Here is a 19569-nt window from a genome sequence, read left to right as displayed (position 1 = left end):
AGATTGGCTAAAATGAAAGAAGGGGAGAGTAATGAATGTTGGAGGGGATGTGGCAAAATTGGGACATTAATGCATTGCTGGTGGAGTTGTGAACTGATCCAACCATTCTGGCTGGCAATTTGGAACTATGCTCAAAGAGCTATAAAAGAATGCCTGCCCTTTGATCCAGGCATAGCATTGTTGGGTTTGTACCCCAAAGAGATCATAGATAAAAAGACTTGTATGAAAATATTTATAGCCTTGCTTTTTGTGGTGGCAAAAAAGTGGAAAATGAAGGTGTGTCCTTCAATTGGGGAATGGCTGAAGAAATTGTGGCATATGCTGGTGATGGAATACTCTGTGCTCAAAGGAATAATAAACTGGAGGAATTCCATGTGAACTGGAAAGACCTCCAGGAATTGATGCAGAGTGAAAAGGAGCAGAGCCAGAAGAACATTGTACACAGCGACTGATACACTGTGGTAAAATAGAATGTAATGGACTTCTGTACTAGCAGCAATGCAATGACCCAAGACAATTCTGAGGGACTTATGGAAAAAAACGCTACCCACATTCAGAGTAAGAACTACAGGAGAGGAAACATAGAAGATAAACAAATGCTTGAATGCATGGGCTGAGGAGGACATGATTTGGGATGTGGACTCGAAACGACCACACCAATGCAACTAACAACAATTTGGAAATAGTCCCTGAACAGGGACACAAGTTACAACCAGTGGAAATGTGCATCGGCCATGGGGGGGGGGGAGGTGAAGGGGAAAGTAGGGGCATGAAGCATGTAAACAGGTTAAAAATGAATATTGATAAATGTTTAAAATAAAATTTTATATAAAAAAATACTGTTAGGAAGACTCATCAGAATGGTAGAATCATGCATCCCACTCTAAACAATGAGAAATATGCAAAACATATTCAAAAGAACAAATAAAAGAAGAGAAAGGAAAGAAACTTTTCAGGAAAGCAAACAAAAGAACTTCTAAAGTAGTTTAGAATAGTAAGTGATAAAAAGGGACTTGTATGTATGAGATTGAAAATAAGATCGTTGAATGAAGAATGTTTTTTAATGACCATGGGAATTGACAATGACAATGATGAAATATCTCAGTTTAACAGTGGACTCTGAGGAATAGATTAACTCATTCCAGACCTTCCCCAAAAGAAACATAGAACAAGCAAAACCAAAATTTTTATCTATAAACCAAAATACCAGAGCTCCATGAAGATATTACAAGAATTATTATTCTCAGAAAAATGTAAAGTAAAAAAAGTATCTGAATATCATATTCCAATAATTCATTGAAAAATATTGCCTGGAATTATAGAGTACAAAATACAAATCAACTAAAGGAGAAGGAGTGTAGAATACAGAACCATAACAATCCCTGTCCTCAAGGCACTTGCATTCATCTGGAGGCCTGAAGAAAAGAGGTAAGGAAAGATGAGTTGGGATGGGGAGAATCAGGGGGTATCTTATTTCATGTAGTTGAAACCAAGTAGCAGAATAGAGTGAGCCAAAAGGTCTAGTTTCTGCCCTTAATAGAGAAGGCATTGGGAGGAACCCGATACTCTTCACCCTCCAGTCAAAGGGGAGACAGGTTGAGTGAGGGAGGAAGTTTCAATCAAGACTTGAAAACAGCTTGTGTTGAGATTGAAGGTGATAACCTTAATCTGAGAGGGGTGTCTTGTTCTTTGGGAGTAAAACTTGGCTCAGGAACAGAGGCAGAGTGGAGAGGAATTTGGGAGGGAAGAAGAGGGAGTTTCCTTAATTATAATTTTATCTGAGATACATAGAAAAAGAGAAGCAAGAAATCAAAATATCCATATCTATAAAAATAGAATCCTAGATTTGTTTTTTAACGTATGTGGTGGGGAGGGGAGAGTGAAAAGTCAAATTTGACTTGGAGATTATGATTTTGAGTGACTGGAAGGATGGTGATGTCCATGATATTTGGGGAGAGGCAAAGGTATATAGTTCTACAGATAGTTTTCAAAGAAGATCAGCAAACTATCAACCACCATATTGAAGAGTTGTCAAAATCAGTGTTGTCAAACTCAAATAGAAATAGGGGCCACTAATCCATACATAAGAATCCCTGTGGGCCACATATTGACTTAGTTTTAAAATGACATATTATCTTTGCTTTATTGTATCTTTATTTATTTTGTTATATCTTTCACAATTAAATTTCAATCAGGTTCCAGTTGTACTTACGAGCATCATAGGCCACATGCTATCTGTGAACCACATATTTGACACCTCTCCTCTAAACTGGTCACAAGTACACACACAGAATACTATCAGATCAGAGAAGACTCCCATCATCTCAGATCCAATAAATAATCCAAAAAGAAAAGACTGAGAGTTCACCTCATATCTGTTAAATTAAAAAAATGGGAAAATATGCAAAGAGTGAGTTTTGATGGGATTATAAAAAGATAGGCACATTTATACTCTTGGTAGAACTGTGAATTAATTGCATCGTTATAGAAGGCACTTTGGAATTATGCAAGGAAAATTACTGAGCTATCTAAATCCTTTGACCTAGATATGCTATTGATGAGTCTATATCTCAGGGAAGTTAAAAACAGAAAAGTAGTCCAATATATTCCAACATTTGAAGTAAAGAATTGGAAACTATGTAGGTACCCATCAGATAGGAAATGGCAAAGCAAATATTGCTATAGGCAGTGGGACATTATTTCTCTGTAAGAAATTATGGATGTGAAGAATTCAAAGACACAGAAGGAATACTCTGACCTGTTGAAGAGTGAAGTAGTCAATTATTATTAAGCACCTAGTATATGCCAGACACTGTCCTAGGTACGAGTAATAAAAATACAAAGATGAAATGTCTCCTACCTTCAGGGAGCATACATTCTATTGGGGTAAAGTGATATGTACACAAAAAAAAGGAAAAACAAAATATATACAAAATAATATATGTTATTTAGATATATACTGTTTACAGAGTATAAAATATATACAAAGTAAATGAAGCTATTTTGGAGGAGAGGTTAAGTAGTATCTGGGGAGATTCAGAAAGACCTTAGGTGGCATGTGAGCTGAATTTTGCAGGAAACTAGCAATTCTAAGAACCAGAGGTGAGAAGGCATGGGGACAGCCTAGGAAAAACATGAAGACAGAAAATGCAATGCTATATATTTGGAAGAGCAAGAAAAGCCATTTTTGCTGAACTGTAACGTGTGAAGTAAGTGATATGTAATAAACCTGGAAATTAAGGGTGGAGCTTGGTTGTAAAGGGTTTTACCAACAACAATAGTTTATATTTAATCATAGAGACAATAGGAAAATGATGGAGCTTATTGATCAAAGGAGTGATGATTTATTATACATTCCTGCTCTACTCTTCAATTTCTTCATTTGTAAAATTGGGATACTAAAACCTACCTAAACTCAAAGCTTTGTTGTGAGGTTCAACTGAAATAGGACTTCACATTTTACATGACCAAAATGTTCCAAGACCCTTTGCAGAAGTTGAAAATCTCACATAATAGTGAACTCCATTATTTAATAACTATTTCTTATATGAACATGCGTTTTCTTAGGCTTATCAGAACTACCAGCACACTACTCTTGTACTTTGGGACCATTATTAATAACTAAATAGCATTAATGAAACAAAGAGAAACACTGTTCTGACATGGATATGATGTTACCAGAGAAAACTCTGAATAAAGATCAATGCAAAAGCTAATGTTTGGTACAAAACAATGTAACAACTCACACTAATGCATCTCAGAGCAAGAATGAATATGAACTTTATACCACTTGAGAAAATGGTGTGGATTTAGTATATAATTTAAATTTTTTTATATATTTTTCTGCTTTTTATTGTTTGTGTAAAATGAGGTCCTGCTGAATATATAAACATTTTGCAAATTTTAAAAGGTCATATAAAGGTTAATTTTTATTCTGAATTGATTTTTTAAAAAACTAAAAAATCACATTATTTAAAAGTTAGTGGAAAATGGAAAACTTTGCAACTAGATTGTATAGAGAAAACATTTCTAAAATACTACTTCAAGGGCAGCTAGGTGGCTCAGGAATAGAGTTTCAGGCCTGGAGACAGAAGGACCTAGGTTCAAATATGACCTCAGACATTTCCTAGTTGTGTGGCCATGCACAAGTCACTTAACACATTTATCTAACTCTTGCCCTTCTATCTTAAAATTATTACTAGGAAAGAAAGTAAAGAATTAAAACAAATAAACAGGGAGCAGGGGCAGCTGGGTAGTTCAGTGGTTTGAGAGTCAGGCCCAGAGATGGGAGGTCCTGGGTTCAAATCTGGCCTCAGATACTTCCTAACTTTATGACCATGGGCAAATCACTTAACCCCCATTGCCTAGCCCTTACCACTCTTCTGCCTTGGAACCAATACATAGTATTGATTCTAAGGTGGAAAGTAAGGTTAAAAACAATTTAAAAACCAAATGAACATGGGAATGGCTTAACAAAATGTGGTATATGCTGGTGATGGAATACTATTGTGCTCAAAGGAATAATAAACTGGAGGAATTCCATGTGAACTGGAAAGACCTCCAGGAACTGATGCAGAGCGAAAGGAGCAGAGCCAGAAGAACATTGTACACAGAGACCAATACACTGTGGTAAAATCAAATGTAATGGACTTCTGTACTAGCAGCAATGCAATGAAACAGGACAGTTCTGAGGAACTTATGGTAAAGAACGCTACCTACATTCAGAGGAAGAACTACAGGAGAGGAAACACAGAAGAAAAGCAACTGCTTAAACACATGGGTTGAGGTGGACATGATTGGAGATGTAGACTCAAAACTACCACACCAATGCAACTATTAACAATGTGGAAATAGGTCTTGATCAATGACACATGTTAGAACCAGTGGAGTTGCGCATCGGCTATGGGGTGGGGGGTGGGGGAGTCGTGAGGTGAAGGGAAAAGTAAGAGCATGAATCATGTAACCATGTTAACCTTTCTAAAAATTAAAAATAAAAATTATTAAATGGACAAAAACAATTTGGGGCAGCTAAGTGACTCATTGGATAGAGAACCAGACCTGGAGAAATAGCAGTAAGAGCACCTAGCTACCTCAGGAGGTAATGATTTTTTTAAACAAAATTCTATTTCAATTACATTTAAAAAGCAATAAAATAAATGCAGCTAGAATAGGAACAAAATGTATAGATTAGAGGGGAAAATCTTTGCAAAAAAATCTTTTAAAGGCATCATATCCCAAATGTACAAGGAGTTGAAACATATTTATAATCTTGTATCATTCTTTAATGGATAAGAGATATAAACAAATAATGCAAGCTATTTTCAGTCTTCTAAGAAATGCAAGCTATATCATTCTCAGAGTTGCTGATGATAGAAATACAAATTAAAACAATCTGAGATATCACCTCATATGTAACAGATTGTCAGAGATGAAAAAATTTAAAATACTGAAAAATTAGAAATATATCCATTGACTGCAGAATTAATTTGTGGTATATGAATGTAGTGGAAGGTTGATGTACCATAAGGAGAGATGAATATGAAGAATTCAAAGAAATATGAAGAGTGTGCACAGTGAAATAAAATCATTAGAATGCTATATATAATTACTACCACTATGTATAGAAAGATAATTTTAAACAGCCACAAAACTCAGTTCGAAAATCTTAGTGGATCAAAAATACATGTACATCTCTCCTTTTTTTTTTTTAACAAATGAAAAATTATCAGTGTAAAGGGGCATATTCTATCACTCAAAACTTCTTTTAGTCTTGGTGTATGAATGATGTTTTGAAATGAAATTTATCAATTAAAAATTTTTAACAAATAAAACATTATCGGGTCAAAGAGGGCACCCACCCTCCCAGGTGCAGTAAATATATATAAAGAAAAAACTGTAATCCCAGGGATGAGGTCATATTTTAACTTGTATTAAATTCTTTCTGCCCTCCAGCCTAATTTCATTTGGACATCAAGTGATTTTCTCTCTTTCTTTCTTTCTTCCTTTCTTTCTTCCTTTCTTTCCTTTCTTTCTTCTTTCTTTCTTCCTTTCTTCCTTTCTTCCTTTCTTCCTTTCTTCCTTCCTCCCTTCCTTCCTTCCTGGTAAGACTGGTAAGGGCAATGGGGATTAAGTGACTTGCCCAGGGTCACACAACTAGGAAATGTCTGAGGCCAGATTTGAACCTAGGACCTCCTGTCTCTAGGCCAGGCTCTCAATCCTGAGAGCTGAGCCACCCAGCTGCCCCCAAGTGATTTTCTTAAGTTTCTGTCTTTGAACCTATTCTCATTCACTGATTAATGGATAGGGATTGGTGAGACTTTGAAACCAGATGAGTGAGTGATGGAGGCTCTGAGGAAAACTTCTTTAGAGTGAATGTCCAGAGCTGGTCTAATTTTGGAAGACTTGTGATTCAATAAACCAAGAACAATCCCTTAAAGCAAAGAAAGTTTCCAGTGGGCATGAGGTTGGTAGAAGGGGAGAAATAGGTCTAGATTTAAGAGGAAGCGGTTATTGACACCTGGAGTTGAGGAGCATAGGAAAGGAGAAAAAGGATAGGTGAGCAGAATCATGAAGCATCTGTGTATGCAACTTGGAATGTATGGACTGTGGAGAGAGGGGAAAGAGATGTCTGGGTTGAAAAGTTTGGATCTTTATCTTGCAGGTCCAGGCAGTAAACGGCTGGGCATTGATGGAGACCGAGAAGCTATCCCACTTACACTACAAATTATCTACAGCAAGGTAAGGGATGACCATGAAATCTTGTCCTCCCACTAAATACTAGCCCACTGGCAACATCTAGTGCCAGAACTGGATACTACTCTTTCTGACTCTTCTTTGACCAGAGATTTTATCCTGGGCCTTAGTTTTTCTAGATTTTGGTTTTTGAGTCTAGAAAAGTTCGCATTCCATCTCTTCTTACACAACTGTGGCATACATTTTCATCCTTTGTTACTTGCCCTAGTTTCCATTTTCTATCTGTTTTTTTAAAATTTTAAGTTGTGTGGTAAGTTCCCTTGAACATTCAGGTTTTTTTTAAGACAATTCTAGTTTTTAATTCTCATTGAAATTATTTAACTTTGTGTGTTAAGAATTTTATTTCTTAGGCTCTTTCAGCACTCCTGGACTAACTTCCCTAGTTCACAGAATCCTATGTATTTTCCTAACCCACTGAAATTTGCTCTCCTGAAATCTAAGGTTACATTTCAGACTATTTCTGGGTTTCCTCTTCTACCATAAACTCTTAAGTGGGAAAGGTCATTTCACTACAATATCAGCATCATTTCCACCCTAACAGCTAGTTCTTTCTGGTTAGTTTGGATTAGATCTGAAATGATTTCCCTTTGTTTATTTTTTCCATATTTTGAAAGATGAAGTTATCATGAAGTTATCACTAAGATAAGTCACATAATTATTAGCTGCTCTTCTCATAGCAGAAAGAGAGCTGTAACAGATGTATAGAAAAACGAAATCCTCCATCATTACTATATCATACTCCTGAGCCAGGGGCATGTGATATGTTTCCTGAATTCTTCATATTTATTCTTTTTGTCCAGGTGACTTGTATGTAGTATATTCCAATTACAAATAATTTCTTTTTCTCTTTCCATTGATCTACACATCAGTTTGCTGCTCTTTAAAATGTGGGAATTGGACTAGACCTTCCAGCTCTGAATGTTATACTTCTATAACTTAAGATCCTACCACTTTTGTTATTAGAGGCCTCTAGACAGATTTGGAAGAAGAGGCAAGATGGTATTTTCTACAGTACAGATCCTTTTCCTTCCATACTAGAGCAGATAATTTTCCACCCCCTACCTTGCAACTGTGGCCTGTAATGTGATCCCCACATATTGACCCAAAATTTACCACTTTGGGCCAAATCTGATGCTATCTTAGAGACAGGGTACTAGATCTAGACCAGGCTAGTTCTTGGAAGGAAAGATTTTTCATCATAGAGTTTCACTGGGAATCTGTATAATCTAGGTCATTCTAGGGTATGAATAGTTTTGAGAAAGTGTCTTGAATGCAGATATTCAATAGTAAGCCCCTGGATATTTCTATCCCCAAACCTAAAATCCAAGTATTAGGGGAATCATTCAGTGAGAGAGGGAAGAATGGGTGGGGCGGAGGGAGAGACAGAGAGACAGAGAACCAAAGTTAGTTCCAACATAGTCCTTGGCTATAAAAAGATATATAAGTCATGGTATTCATAAGTCTTCAGAGAGCTTTAAGATTCCTCCAAGTCATCACCTTCTGTAATTCTATGATACTATGGTAAAAATTACTTAAGAAATTTACAAAATAAGATTCATATATATTACTACAAACTAAACACGTAAGTCTTTATTGAAGGGGCATCAGACAAGACTTGCTGGAAAAATACCACTATTTGATCATTAATGGATTAAACCATTTACATAAAAGCACCATAATGGCCAGGAGTGTAATTTCAGAATGTAAAGGTGATTAGGGTATGCATTTGGAGCAAGGCTGAAGTGCCTTCTTGGGACTAAGCTGGGTTACTTTTATTTGGTTTTATAGGGAGCTATTAGCGGACGGAGCCGCTGGAACAATATGGAGAAAGTGTGCACCTCTGTCAATCTTAATAAGGCTTGTCGGAAGTTGGAAGAGCTAGGTAAGCGAAACTGGATTGAGTTAGGAGAAGAAAGGGTAAAAGTCATATACTGGGCAGGGTCAAGGACTACTAGGAGTAAACTCCTCAGTGCTGGGGGTTAACTCTAACCCTCTTCTTCTTTCAGGGCCTAGTGTACATTGACTAGGGACAGAGGGTAGCTCCAGAGCCTGGGCTCATGACTTGAGAATTCTGTCTTGTTTAGATTCTAACACTGAAGCACTGACCCTGACCCTGACTGAAGTGGTGAAGAGACAGAACTCTAAGTCCAAGAAGAGTTATAACCAGGTACCAGCATCCTTTGTCTTCTTGGTTTCCACTCCACTCTTACTTTCATTATACTCACATAAACAAGTGGCCAGCAAAGGTTTGGGGAATATCAGGGAACAAAGTGGGAGAAAAGAAATGAAGATAAAGTCATATGTAATCAAATGTGTAAGAAGGGAATTGTGGGGTCATATGTGGGAGATTAATTTGTGTCTGTTTTGTTGGAAAATCTTAAGTCAGAGACTGAAACTCATACTCAAGGGGTTTTGAAAACTATGGTTAGCTCCAATTTTCCTCAATACTCCTAGAGGTTTTCTTATCCTTCTTTCTAAAAGAAAGGAGCACTAGGGTCCAAGAACAGAGAGAGAGAGCAGGGTTCTAGTTAAGTTTTCAGTCCCATTTCTTTCTGGCCTTGAGACTTTTAGACTACATATCATGTAGAAAGATGAGTCCGGTGTTCCATGGAAAGAAGTTAGGCAGATGGCCATAGCAAGATGAGAGGATCCTGAAGTAAGAGAGGATGTGAGGCCCATGAGTCAAGAATCCCTGACTGGGCTTTAGCAAGTCTATCCCCTTACCCCTGGCTTGATTATTTTGGGTCACTGATCCAAAGCTTCTCCACAGATCAGCACATCACAGATCAAAGTGGACAAGATACAGATTATTGGTTCCAACAACTGCTCCTTTGCTGTTTGTCTTGATCAGGATGAACGAAAAATCCTTCAGAGTGTGGTCAGGTAATAAAAGAAGGGATCTATAACCTTGCCCCAGGAAAAACAGGCCCTATACAGCTCTGGTCAATGTGTGTTAGGGGATGGAATGGGTCACATCTGTCCCATATCTTTCTTTTCTCTTGGACTGACCCATCTCTCAGAACTAGATTAGAAGAAGGGTGGGCTTACTGTTAGATCCTTCCCTGATCCAAGGCCTCTCCAACAGGTGTGAAGTTTCTCCGTGCTACAAATCTGAGAATAGCAGCCTTTGCCCACAGCCCCAGAGACTTTCCTTCTTGCCACCTCAAAACTCACCTGACCTCTGCTCCTTCCTGTGTTTGCCCATCATGACCTTCAGTGGAGCTCTGCCCTAACACAGCAATCTCAAGATCTCCGTCTGGATCTGATATATCACAGACGTATGGACCGCACCTCCCAAACCTGAGCCCTCTTGATCCAGAGAACCAGGACTGACCATTGTTGTTCTCCCTACAGAGCATGAAGTTCACTATCAATTAGCCTGTTTCCACACAGGATCCTGATGATGTTTTTGATTTTTCCTCAGCAGGAAAAGGACAGAAACCTTTAGCCCTGTAGGAAGAGATTGACTTCTGCTCATATTAGTATACTTTATATGGAAGGAGGAAGAGAAGTGTATAAAGGGAGTAAGGAAAAGATGGATAAAGTCTATCTTCCCTTCTGACTATGAAGGTAACGTGGCTTTAGGCAAAGCAATTACCCTCTATCTGGGTCTTATTTATCTCATCTATAAAAAGGAGAACACCTTACCCATCCCTAAACTAGGCACCTGGAATTTATAATCTTACTCTAAAATCTATGATTCATCTCAGAGCCCAGCTGTTCTTAAGTTATGTGCCTTGGCTGTTTTGTGGCCTTAGTTCTCTCTTCTTTCATTCCAGACCCTGGGTTGAGAGACTGGGAAGAGAATGGAGAACAAATAGGGGATGATTATTTTCCAGAAGGCCATTCAGACCTCATCCCACTGCCTTTTTAGCCCTTTATTCTCTGTAGAGATGCACATCAATGTTCTATGATGCCCCCTAGCATTATGTTAAGGGTTGAAGGCAATGTGCGATATATGAGAAGTTTACATTTTAGTTGGAAAGACAAGATAATACATATGACACACTTTATGTGCAACAGTAGATTAATAATATGGTTAAACATATCTAGGAATATAGTAAAGAATTAATGGTACCTCAGTTTAACTATAAACAACCCACTGTAGTGGGGAGTTTGGTCTAAGGCAGTTCCATCTTGGCCTGATCTAAGGAGATTTATTAAAAAAGCACCAAAAAAAGATTTTGTTATACTAAAACCTCACCTGTATCAAGGTTCTATACCATGGTTCCAGGGCTTTGTATTTAGGTTCGATTGTACTGTATCACCCTTTATGTACAAAGGATGTATGCTCCTTTCCCAAGCCCTCTTGGTAGAGAGTAGACTCCAAACCATGATGTGTAGCCAGAAAAAGAGAAACATTTAAAGTAATATAATGTGAAAGAAAGACAGAAGGACTGGGCTTGTTATGTTTGACTACAGAAGACAAGACTAGGAATAATGGGTAGAAGTTGTTGAGAAACCAATTTTACCATGATCTGAGAAAACATTTCCTAACATTACTCCATACACAAGTTACTTAATAATATTTATTGCATTTCATTGTACATGTAGTAGAAACATGACATAGTGAATAGAGTCTGAGAGGCCTACATTCAAGCCCTACCTTTGATATAGCCTGACCATGGAACCCTTAGCAAATTACTAACTTCTTAGTGCCCTGGGGCAATCTTCTAAAATTCTTAAGTTGCAGCAATATTCTGTAGTTGAGGGGATTTCCACTGGAGGAGTTCCCTATTCTAAAGATGTCACAGGTCCAATTAAAAAAAAAAAATCTATCCAGAAGTAAAGTGTACTTCCTGAGGTAGTAGGGACTTAATACATCTCTGGTGGACTTTATGCAGACACTATATAACCATTTGTCAGAGATGATTTTGAAGAAATTTCTTCCTTGGTAAGGGTTGCATTTGAAGACATCTAACTTCCCTTTCACCTCTGAGGTTCTATAACCAATGGAATTTAAAATGAAAAGTCCATGCCTTAATTGAGGATGTAAATCTTGAAATCTAGATTTTAGATCAAGATAGCAAGGCAAGAGTAGGGAGGAATAATGAGCAATAGCCAAGAATAAGATTTCATCTCTAACTCGAGTAATTTTTATGACTATTTAATTCAGTCACTCTATTAAAGTGTCAAGTTTATGTCAAAAACTGTACTGATGCTGGAAATAGAAATGTGGTATGAATATAGCACCCAATCTCTTTCCTCTCCACCCTTCTCTCTCTGGGCCATCCCATTCACCCAGTCTGCAATCTTTCTGGACAGGTCTGGCATTCCTAGAGAAATAACTATTGTTGTAACTCATTCTCTCAGGTATCTAGAAGTTACCCTGGTTTGAAGAATACATTTCTACTGTACACAATAGCTGCTGAACCCCTACCATTGTGTTTCCCATTTAACAAAGCAGCCGGTTTTTATTCCTTTAACTCTTAATCAGAAATTTTTACTAAACACAAAGTGAAGCAGGAATTATATAACATTCCACTGAGGAACAAATTCTCCTGTGGATGCATGTGGTATCCATTTCATGTATACTACCATGATGAGCACAAACTTAAGAGAACCACAGCTAATAAGTACAGGTATAGGGAATGGTCTGGGGCGACTCACAGTTCTGGAGTTTAGACTTGTCTCTCTTGGGAACAACAGTTCAGTGATGAGTGAGGCCATTTGTCTTCACTGCTTCCCATGAGCTAATCTTTTTCTGGGTTTCCAAGGTAATGTTATGTTCTTTCTACAAAAGCAAAGACCTTGAGCAGGGGTCCTCAGCACTTCTTCATGCCTTCTTTCTTGGCTGGACTTTGAGAAGTTTCCATCTGTTGGGGACAGTAAAGGAAACAGCAAAAGAAAAAACTTTCTTTATCCATTTAGTTCTTCCACCCAGTAAGTAAATGAATGAGTGAATAATTGAATGAATGAATGGAGCATTTATTAAACACTATGGAAAGCACTGTGCTAAGCATTAGTAATACAAATAGAAAATTTAAGATCACCTCTGCTCTCACTGAGCTCGCATTCTAATGGAATCTAAGATGGCAGTACAAGCTCTAATCTCTCTTTCAAGACCCAACCAGAAGTCTTTTTCTGAGTTCTGTTGGTTCAGAGGAAGCAGGTTCTCTTCATTAAGATCACTTCTATCACATGAGGATAAACAAAAATCTATATTTCTGCCATCGATACTATCAGTAGGTAATATATAATTATCCCAATGTCACCAAAGTAGATGAAACCAAATAGGTGATCATCAAACTGGATACAAGGTTTCTCACCTATTACCTTCAAAGTCCTTGTAGCAATCATATGCACATTAGATGATGGATAATAGGACATTGAGATCATCTTTATTCTATAGGTGCCTTTTCAAAATTTTTGTTTCACAGTTACTTCCATCTGAAAGAGATGTGTATCTTTATATGAAGATTAAAAGTGCCAATCTCTCTACTGAAGTTACTTATGTTTGATGTGGGATGGGGCAAAGGATATCATATATAGAGGTTGCTTTTAGAAAATAATTAAATGAATAAGGGTGATAACTAGTAGACAATGAAATTCAATGAAAGGTCACTTATTGTGTGTGTTGGGGTGAAGTCTGGGAAAGTTTTATGGAGAAAGTTGTACCTCAGTAAGGGAAGGGATGAGGTAGTCTATTTTAGGCAAAATAGACTGGCCTATGAGAAAGCCCAGGTGTAAGGAAGGACAGAATATGTGGAAAAGATCAGTACATTTGGCCAGCTACCAAGTAAACAAGGTGATACATGAAAAACAGAGTCTCTGTGCCTCACTTCAGTCTTCCATCACTTCTTACCTTGGGGTTTTTGATAGAGTCCCAAGAGTAAAGGGTGGAAGAATGGTGCTGCCTGATGTCCTCACAAGGCTAGTGTTCAAAGTATGGGGAAGATGCTATTGGGACAGTTGCTTTTGAGATCAATACTAGTTATATTACATCAAATCCACTTCCAGAGGAATATGACGAATAAAAAAATGATAGGAAAAACAAAAGAAATCTAATGTGCCAACATTTATTAAGCACCTACTATGTGCCAGGCACTATGCTAACTAAGCACTAGGGATACAAAAATTTTTCTGTTTTCATTCATGTTCTACACTCACAACAAACAACTCCAACCCTAATTCAAGCGTTTGTTATCTTTTGTGTGATATGGTATAAATAGACTATTAACTGGACTCCCTCATGGTTTCCAATTTCTACAACAACTTTTCTTTTAATCTTCCTAATACACCACTCTCTGATAATGCTAACCCTGGATCCAAAAATTTTCAATGGATAACTATTGTCTATTGACTAAAACCCCTGACTTCCAATTCTGGTAGTTCTGATCCTTATCTGAGTATAACCTACATTTTTAACCTTTTCTCATTTTGCTTCCCTTCATACTGTCCAGTCAAACTAGACTATTCTGAAAAATCAGTTTTTTATTCCGTCCTATCTTGTTGCCCCCTTGTGTGAAATAGGCCCTTCCCAATTCCATTTAGGGTCCAATTCATTCAGGTCTTACCTCTTCTCTGAAATTCCCTCGGGTCTCCCTTCAGCTCTATGAAAGTAATTCCTCAAAAATCATAAAAGCACTTTGCATGGAACATTGACATTTGTCTCACTCCCTCTTATATCATAGTTATTTATATCTTCCCCCAACTTCCATTTTGAAGAGAATCAATGACATCATGGGTGATGTCTTGATATGGATTTAGATTGTATTTAAGTGTGGCAGAGTTGAACAAACTTGTCCAACCTCACTCTCTCTTCCAGAATCATCAAAGTCCAGTGGCAAGACAAAATTCAAGACAACTCACAATGGTTTGGGATATAGTGAATGATCTTGTCATCTTCAATGTCTGACCATGCACTCAGTGTTCCACAGCACCTGCTTCAGTTGCTTTCATGGCCATTAAAATAAATTGTTCTCATATGTCTGTTCTGCTGGGGGAAGTTTTCCCATACTTGGAGTAGACATATACCAAACTTACCACCAAGTCTGAGGTTTACCTTCAGCCTGATTTAGCCTGTCTGTTGAGATGGTTTTACCAGGGTATGGCTGCTGATATATATATATATATATATATATATATTTTTTTTTTCTGTTCCCAGAACACCTATCCAGAATTTATCAATTTTTTGTACTTGGATATTTAATAAACATTTAGTAAATTAAATTCAGTGTTTAATTGTATAATGCAAATTTTAGTAGAATCACTTCAATTTCTACTACTCAGGTCTCCTGCCTTTCAGTCATATCACCTCATTCAAGGACTCAAGGAACCTCCTTCATAGCCTAACATGATCAAGAAATTTCAGTGGATCTCCTTTTTTTTCTGATATACATAGTACCTATAAATTATCCTCATCGGGACCAGCAATGCTGTTGACACTTCAAGGGAACTATAGGCAGAGAGGTCAGTCTAAAACAATTATGACCACACTTCAAGGTGCCCCAGATATAAAGCAACAGAGCCTCAGATGGTTTGGCTATCTGGTCAAAGTTCTTGTCCCTATTTTGGTGAGAGCCTATAATAACATCAATATCTACCAGAGTTTTCCTTATCCCTTAACTATGCAGGCTAATATAATTCTTTATGTGAAAATGAAACTTTCCTCAGGACTTGATTGGCTCAGGAGGTTAAAGATTCATGTCCTGCTGATATCGATGCAGCTTTCTGATGGCTTCAGGGCCTCTTGATGTGGCTTCCTGGTTACTTAAAGGGCATTAAAAAGGCTAACCTGCATGAACTAAGCCTTTTTGATTAGTGGATGTCCTGAGGCCAGCTCCAGTCACCACACCCTACTCTACTAACTAGACACATTTCCCTATGGAGAGGACAGAGATGAGTGATATAGGGACTAGGGAAAACAAGATGATGATGAAAGACTTCTCTTTGGGGTCAATGGCAATGGGGGAAATTTTCCCACCACATACATTATTTATGGAGTATGTCAGTGCCCCTCAAAGACATTATATGCTCAAACAATTAAATTGAAACCATTATAAGAACAGCAGTAGTTAGAAAGTGGGTCCATTGTTAATCTAGATGTAAGAATGCCATGTAATATTGGGTGTGAGACCATATGATCCCCTTTAAGGGAAGACAAAACAGAGACTCATGCCAAACTTGGTTCCTCTCGTCAAATGAATCACCTTCAATTTGCCCACAATTGGCTGGCTTTACTTGATCTCAGGCAAGAGGTTTGCTCTTTTGCCATCAATGCCATTCTAGGAAGGGGAGAGTTCTCTAGTCCTGCACTTCCTTGGAACCTTCCTCTAGAAGATTTACCCAATAGGAATGGTCTGCTTTTGGATATAGTTTCAGATGATCCTCTGCAATCATTCCTTATTCTTTCACCAGCACAGAGTTATCAGGCTTCAAGGTCCCTGATCCCTGAAACCCTAGAGAAATAGCTCAGGTCCTCAGGTGTCTGACCTTTCCTCTTGCATGATTCAGACTATTTCTCAGAAAGGGCCTAAGGAACCAAGGGGTGGTATTATTGGAAGGTGCTTTGCTTGTATGATGGGGGACTGTCACTCTATGACTATGATAAATTTGTATTTATTTGGAAGAAAGGATTTCCCTAGTTAACATTGTGGTAAGCCTGAATCATCTGACCCCTATAAAAGAAGATGGTTGTGGACAAGTCTGCATTGCTATTGTTACAGGTTTCAAGAAAAAGGGGAATGAGCTCTTAGTTACTTTACTATAGATGACACTGGTCCATGATGAAGAAACTGCCAGAGGTGTCATCACCTGGGCTATAGCCTTGATGTATCTGTGACCCAGATACTGATGCATCTGTTCACTGCCATTGCCTTATATCTACAGACACCCTGTGTGCTGGAGAAACAAGATGTCACTGACCACATTGATAAGATCATTGAGATCCAGACTCAGTCTTTTCAAAGGAGGAACTAGGACCTCTGGACTTCATTTTCTGCCATATTCAGTCACTTCTTCAAGGAAATTTTAAATGTTTTCTTTTTTTTACTCTTTTTAGTTTAGTTTTTTCCTTCTTTTTCTTCTGTGAAATATTACTGGGTTAACAAGTTTCTAATGCCTTTTGTGATGTTTATAGTTACTTTGGAACACCAAGATTATGGAATGGTGTTGTATGTCTAAAAATGACTTTATAGTGCTGTGGCCCCAAAAGGTCAGCATGAATAGTGCCCATGTTTTCCTCTATTTTATGAAAGTTGCATCCTGGTACATTCTAAAAGACTCAGTATATTTCTTGTGTTGGGCAGAAGTTGTCCATGCTGCTCAATCTCCCTGCTTCCCCTTTTCTTTCTTTTTTAAAAAAACTCTTACCTTCTGTCTTAGAATTAATATTGTGTATTGAGTCTAAGGCAGGAGAGCAGTAAGGGTTAGGCAATGGGAGTTAAGAGATTTTCCCAGGGTCACACAGCTAGAAAGTATCTAGGGTCAAATTTGAACCCAAGACCTCCTATCTCTGAGACTGCCTCTCAATCCTCTTAGCCACCTAACTGCCATGCTTTTTCTTGAAACAGTATATTAGACTGTACACTCCTCCAGGCTCTTCACTGTCTTGGGTCTGTCCAACCCCCTCCCTACTACGTGTGTTTTTGAACTGTCTCAATGGAAATAAACATCTTTACCATAGAGATGTATGCCTGATTGGTTTATTAAAGCGATATAAATGATGCTTATTTGGTTTTAAGTTTGGCATCTCCTAAATATTAGTTCCTTTCCTCTGTGGATTACCTCCCAAAACCAAAGTTTACTTTAAGTAGTTTTTCTCTGGGGCTCTGGAGTAGGAATTCAAAATGCTAAAGTGGGGGGTGGGTGTGGGGGGGAAGAGATTGGCTGTCCTAGGAAAAAAACTCAGGCTGACCATATAGGTCAGTGGTTCCCAAACTTTTTTGGCCTACTGCCCCCTTTCCAGAAAAAATATTACTTAGCCCCCTGGAAATTAAATTTTTTTTAATTTTAATAGCAATTAATAGGAAAGATAAATGCACCTGTGGCCATCACTGCTTCCCTGGATCGCTGCAGCACCCACCAGGGAGTGGTAGCACTCACTTTGGGAATCACTGATATAGGTGGATATAGGAAAAAGGGGCATCTGAGTGAAGGCAAGTATAAATTTATTAGTTAGACATGACTGCACTTATTTGTTACTGTGGAGGGTTCTATTTGGGCAAGGGAGGTTGAGGGAGAGTCATTGAGAAGTGACAGTTATAAAAATGAATATTTAATGAAATATTTTAAAAATATATTTATAAATTTTTTCAAGATAGAGATGCCAGAGAAGAATAAAGTGATTATCATAGAGCAGTGAGGTCTAGTTAAGATTAGATAACATAAATTTGTGGTGGACCCCACTGTTGTTGTATAATAGGATTATAGGATTTAGACCTCAGTCATTTGTACTTGAAGAGGATCAAAATGACATCATGATGTCAAGGTGAATGTAAAGTGTGGCTCATCTGACCAATATGAACTCAGAAGTTTCAACCATAAGTAGTCTGCATAAACATTTGGAATAGAGATCTCTCTAGATTTTCACATCTCACATTTCTTTTGAGCTACAAATACTGCTTTGCTCATGGAGCACAGTTTTCTTTGATGCAGGAACACCATTCCAGATGGTCCTGTTAGCACAGGTGACTCCCAGGTCTCATAGTGAATACCAAAGTTCTTCAGAGAGACCTTGGGAGTGTCCTTGTATTGCCTCTGTGTGAGTACTTACTTTTTGTGAGTTCTCCCTAAAGCAGTTTTTTAGGCAAACGTATGTTTGGCATTCAAATAATATGGCCAACCCATTGGAGTTGCAGAGTTGCACTTTCTACAGTAGAGTCTGAATAGCTCAAGAAAGGACCTGAGTGTCCTGGACTTTTATCTTGCCATATGATGTTCAGGATATTTTTAGACATTTCAAATGGAAACATTTGAATTTGAACAGTCCAGATTTCAGACATATAATGAAGTCAGCCAAACAACTCTGTAGACCTTCAGGATGGCAGTCAGCCCAATATCTCTTCTCTCTCATACTTTCCTTCAGAATCTCCCAAACAGAAAAATATGAGAAGATATGTGAATAAATGCAGTGTGAGATAACAGAACCAGGAAAACTATAAACACATATAGTACAGTACTTTAATAATATACATGAACAGAACACAAAAATAAAACTGAAACACTGAGTAATTGCAATGGCCAATCCTCCAAAAGAGCATTTACTCAATTTTACAATCTTATTGTTTACTCAATAAATTCCAGGGTCTCCAAGATCAAATATAAAAAACCATATGGTGTTCAAAACCTTTTATAATCTTCCCACTTCTCAGTCTTCTTACACATTAAACTAATCTTCCTTCTGTCCCTCTTCCTCCTTCCCTTCCCCCCAGTCTGTGACTATGTGACACTGGCTTTCTTGCTACTCTTCAAACAAGGCATTAAACCTTTTAACTTCATTTTTACTGACTGCCCCCCATGCATAGAATGTTCTCCCTCCTTATATATCCCTGTAGGCTTCCCCTGCCCCAACTTCCTTCAAGTATTAGCTGAAATCTCATGTACAGGAAGCCTTTCCCAACCCCTTAATTCTATTGTTTTCCTATTATTTCCAATTTACTTTTTATCTAGCTTGGTTGTACATGGTTGTTTGCATGTTGTCTTCTCCACTGGACTGTGACCTCCTTGTAAGCAGACTGTCTTTTGCTTTTAAGTCTCACTTTCTACAAGAAGCCTTTCTCAAACCATCTTAATTCTAGTGCCTTCTCTCTGTTAATTCTTGCCTGTTTATCTATCTATATAGCACATTTGTATATATTTGTTTGCTTGCGATCC

General features: G+C 37.9%; 1 protein-coding gene across 2 annotated transcripts in view; it reads left to right on the top strand.

Moving 5' to 3' along the window:
* Positions 1-9986, top strand: part of PIK3R5 (phosphoinositide-3-kinase regulatory subunit 5) — a 60892-nt gene extending 50906 nt beyond the window's left edge. For both annotated transcript variants that reach the window (XM_044672769.1, XM_044672768.1), the window contains exons 14-18: positions 6662-6738; positions 8542-8635; positions 8838-8920; positions 9524-9636; positions 9839-9986. In XM_044672769.1, the coding sequence (XP_044528704.1) occupies positions 6662-6738; positions 8542-8635; positions 8838-8920; positions 9524-9636; positions 9839-9986 (515 nt within the window). The remainder of the gene's footprint in view (positions 1-6661; positions 6739-8541; positions 8636-8837; positions 8921-9523; positions 9637-9838) is intronic.
* Positions 9987-19569: the final 9583 nt, after the last annotated feature.

The sequence above is a fragment of the Gracilinanus agilis genome, chromosome 4, assembly GCF_016433145.1.
Source record: "Gracilinanus agilis isolate LMUSP501 chromosome 4, AgileGrace, whole genome shotgun sequence".
Lineage (NCBI taxonomy): Eukaryota > Metazoa > Chordata > Mammalia > Didelphimorphia > Didelphidae > Gracilinanus > Gracilinanus agilis.
Note: the sequence above shows the minus strand (reverse complement) of the source record. Positions and strands in the feature narration are given on the sequence as shown.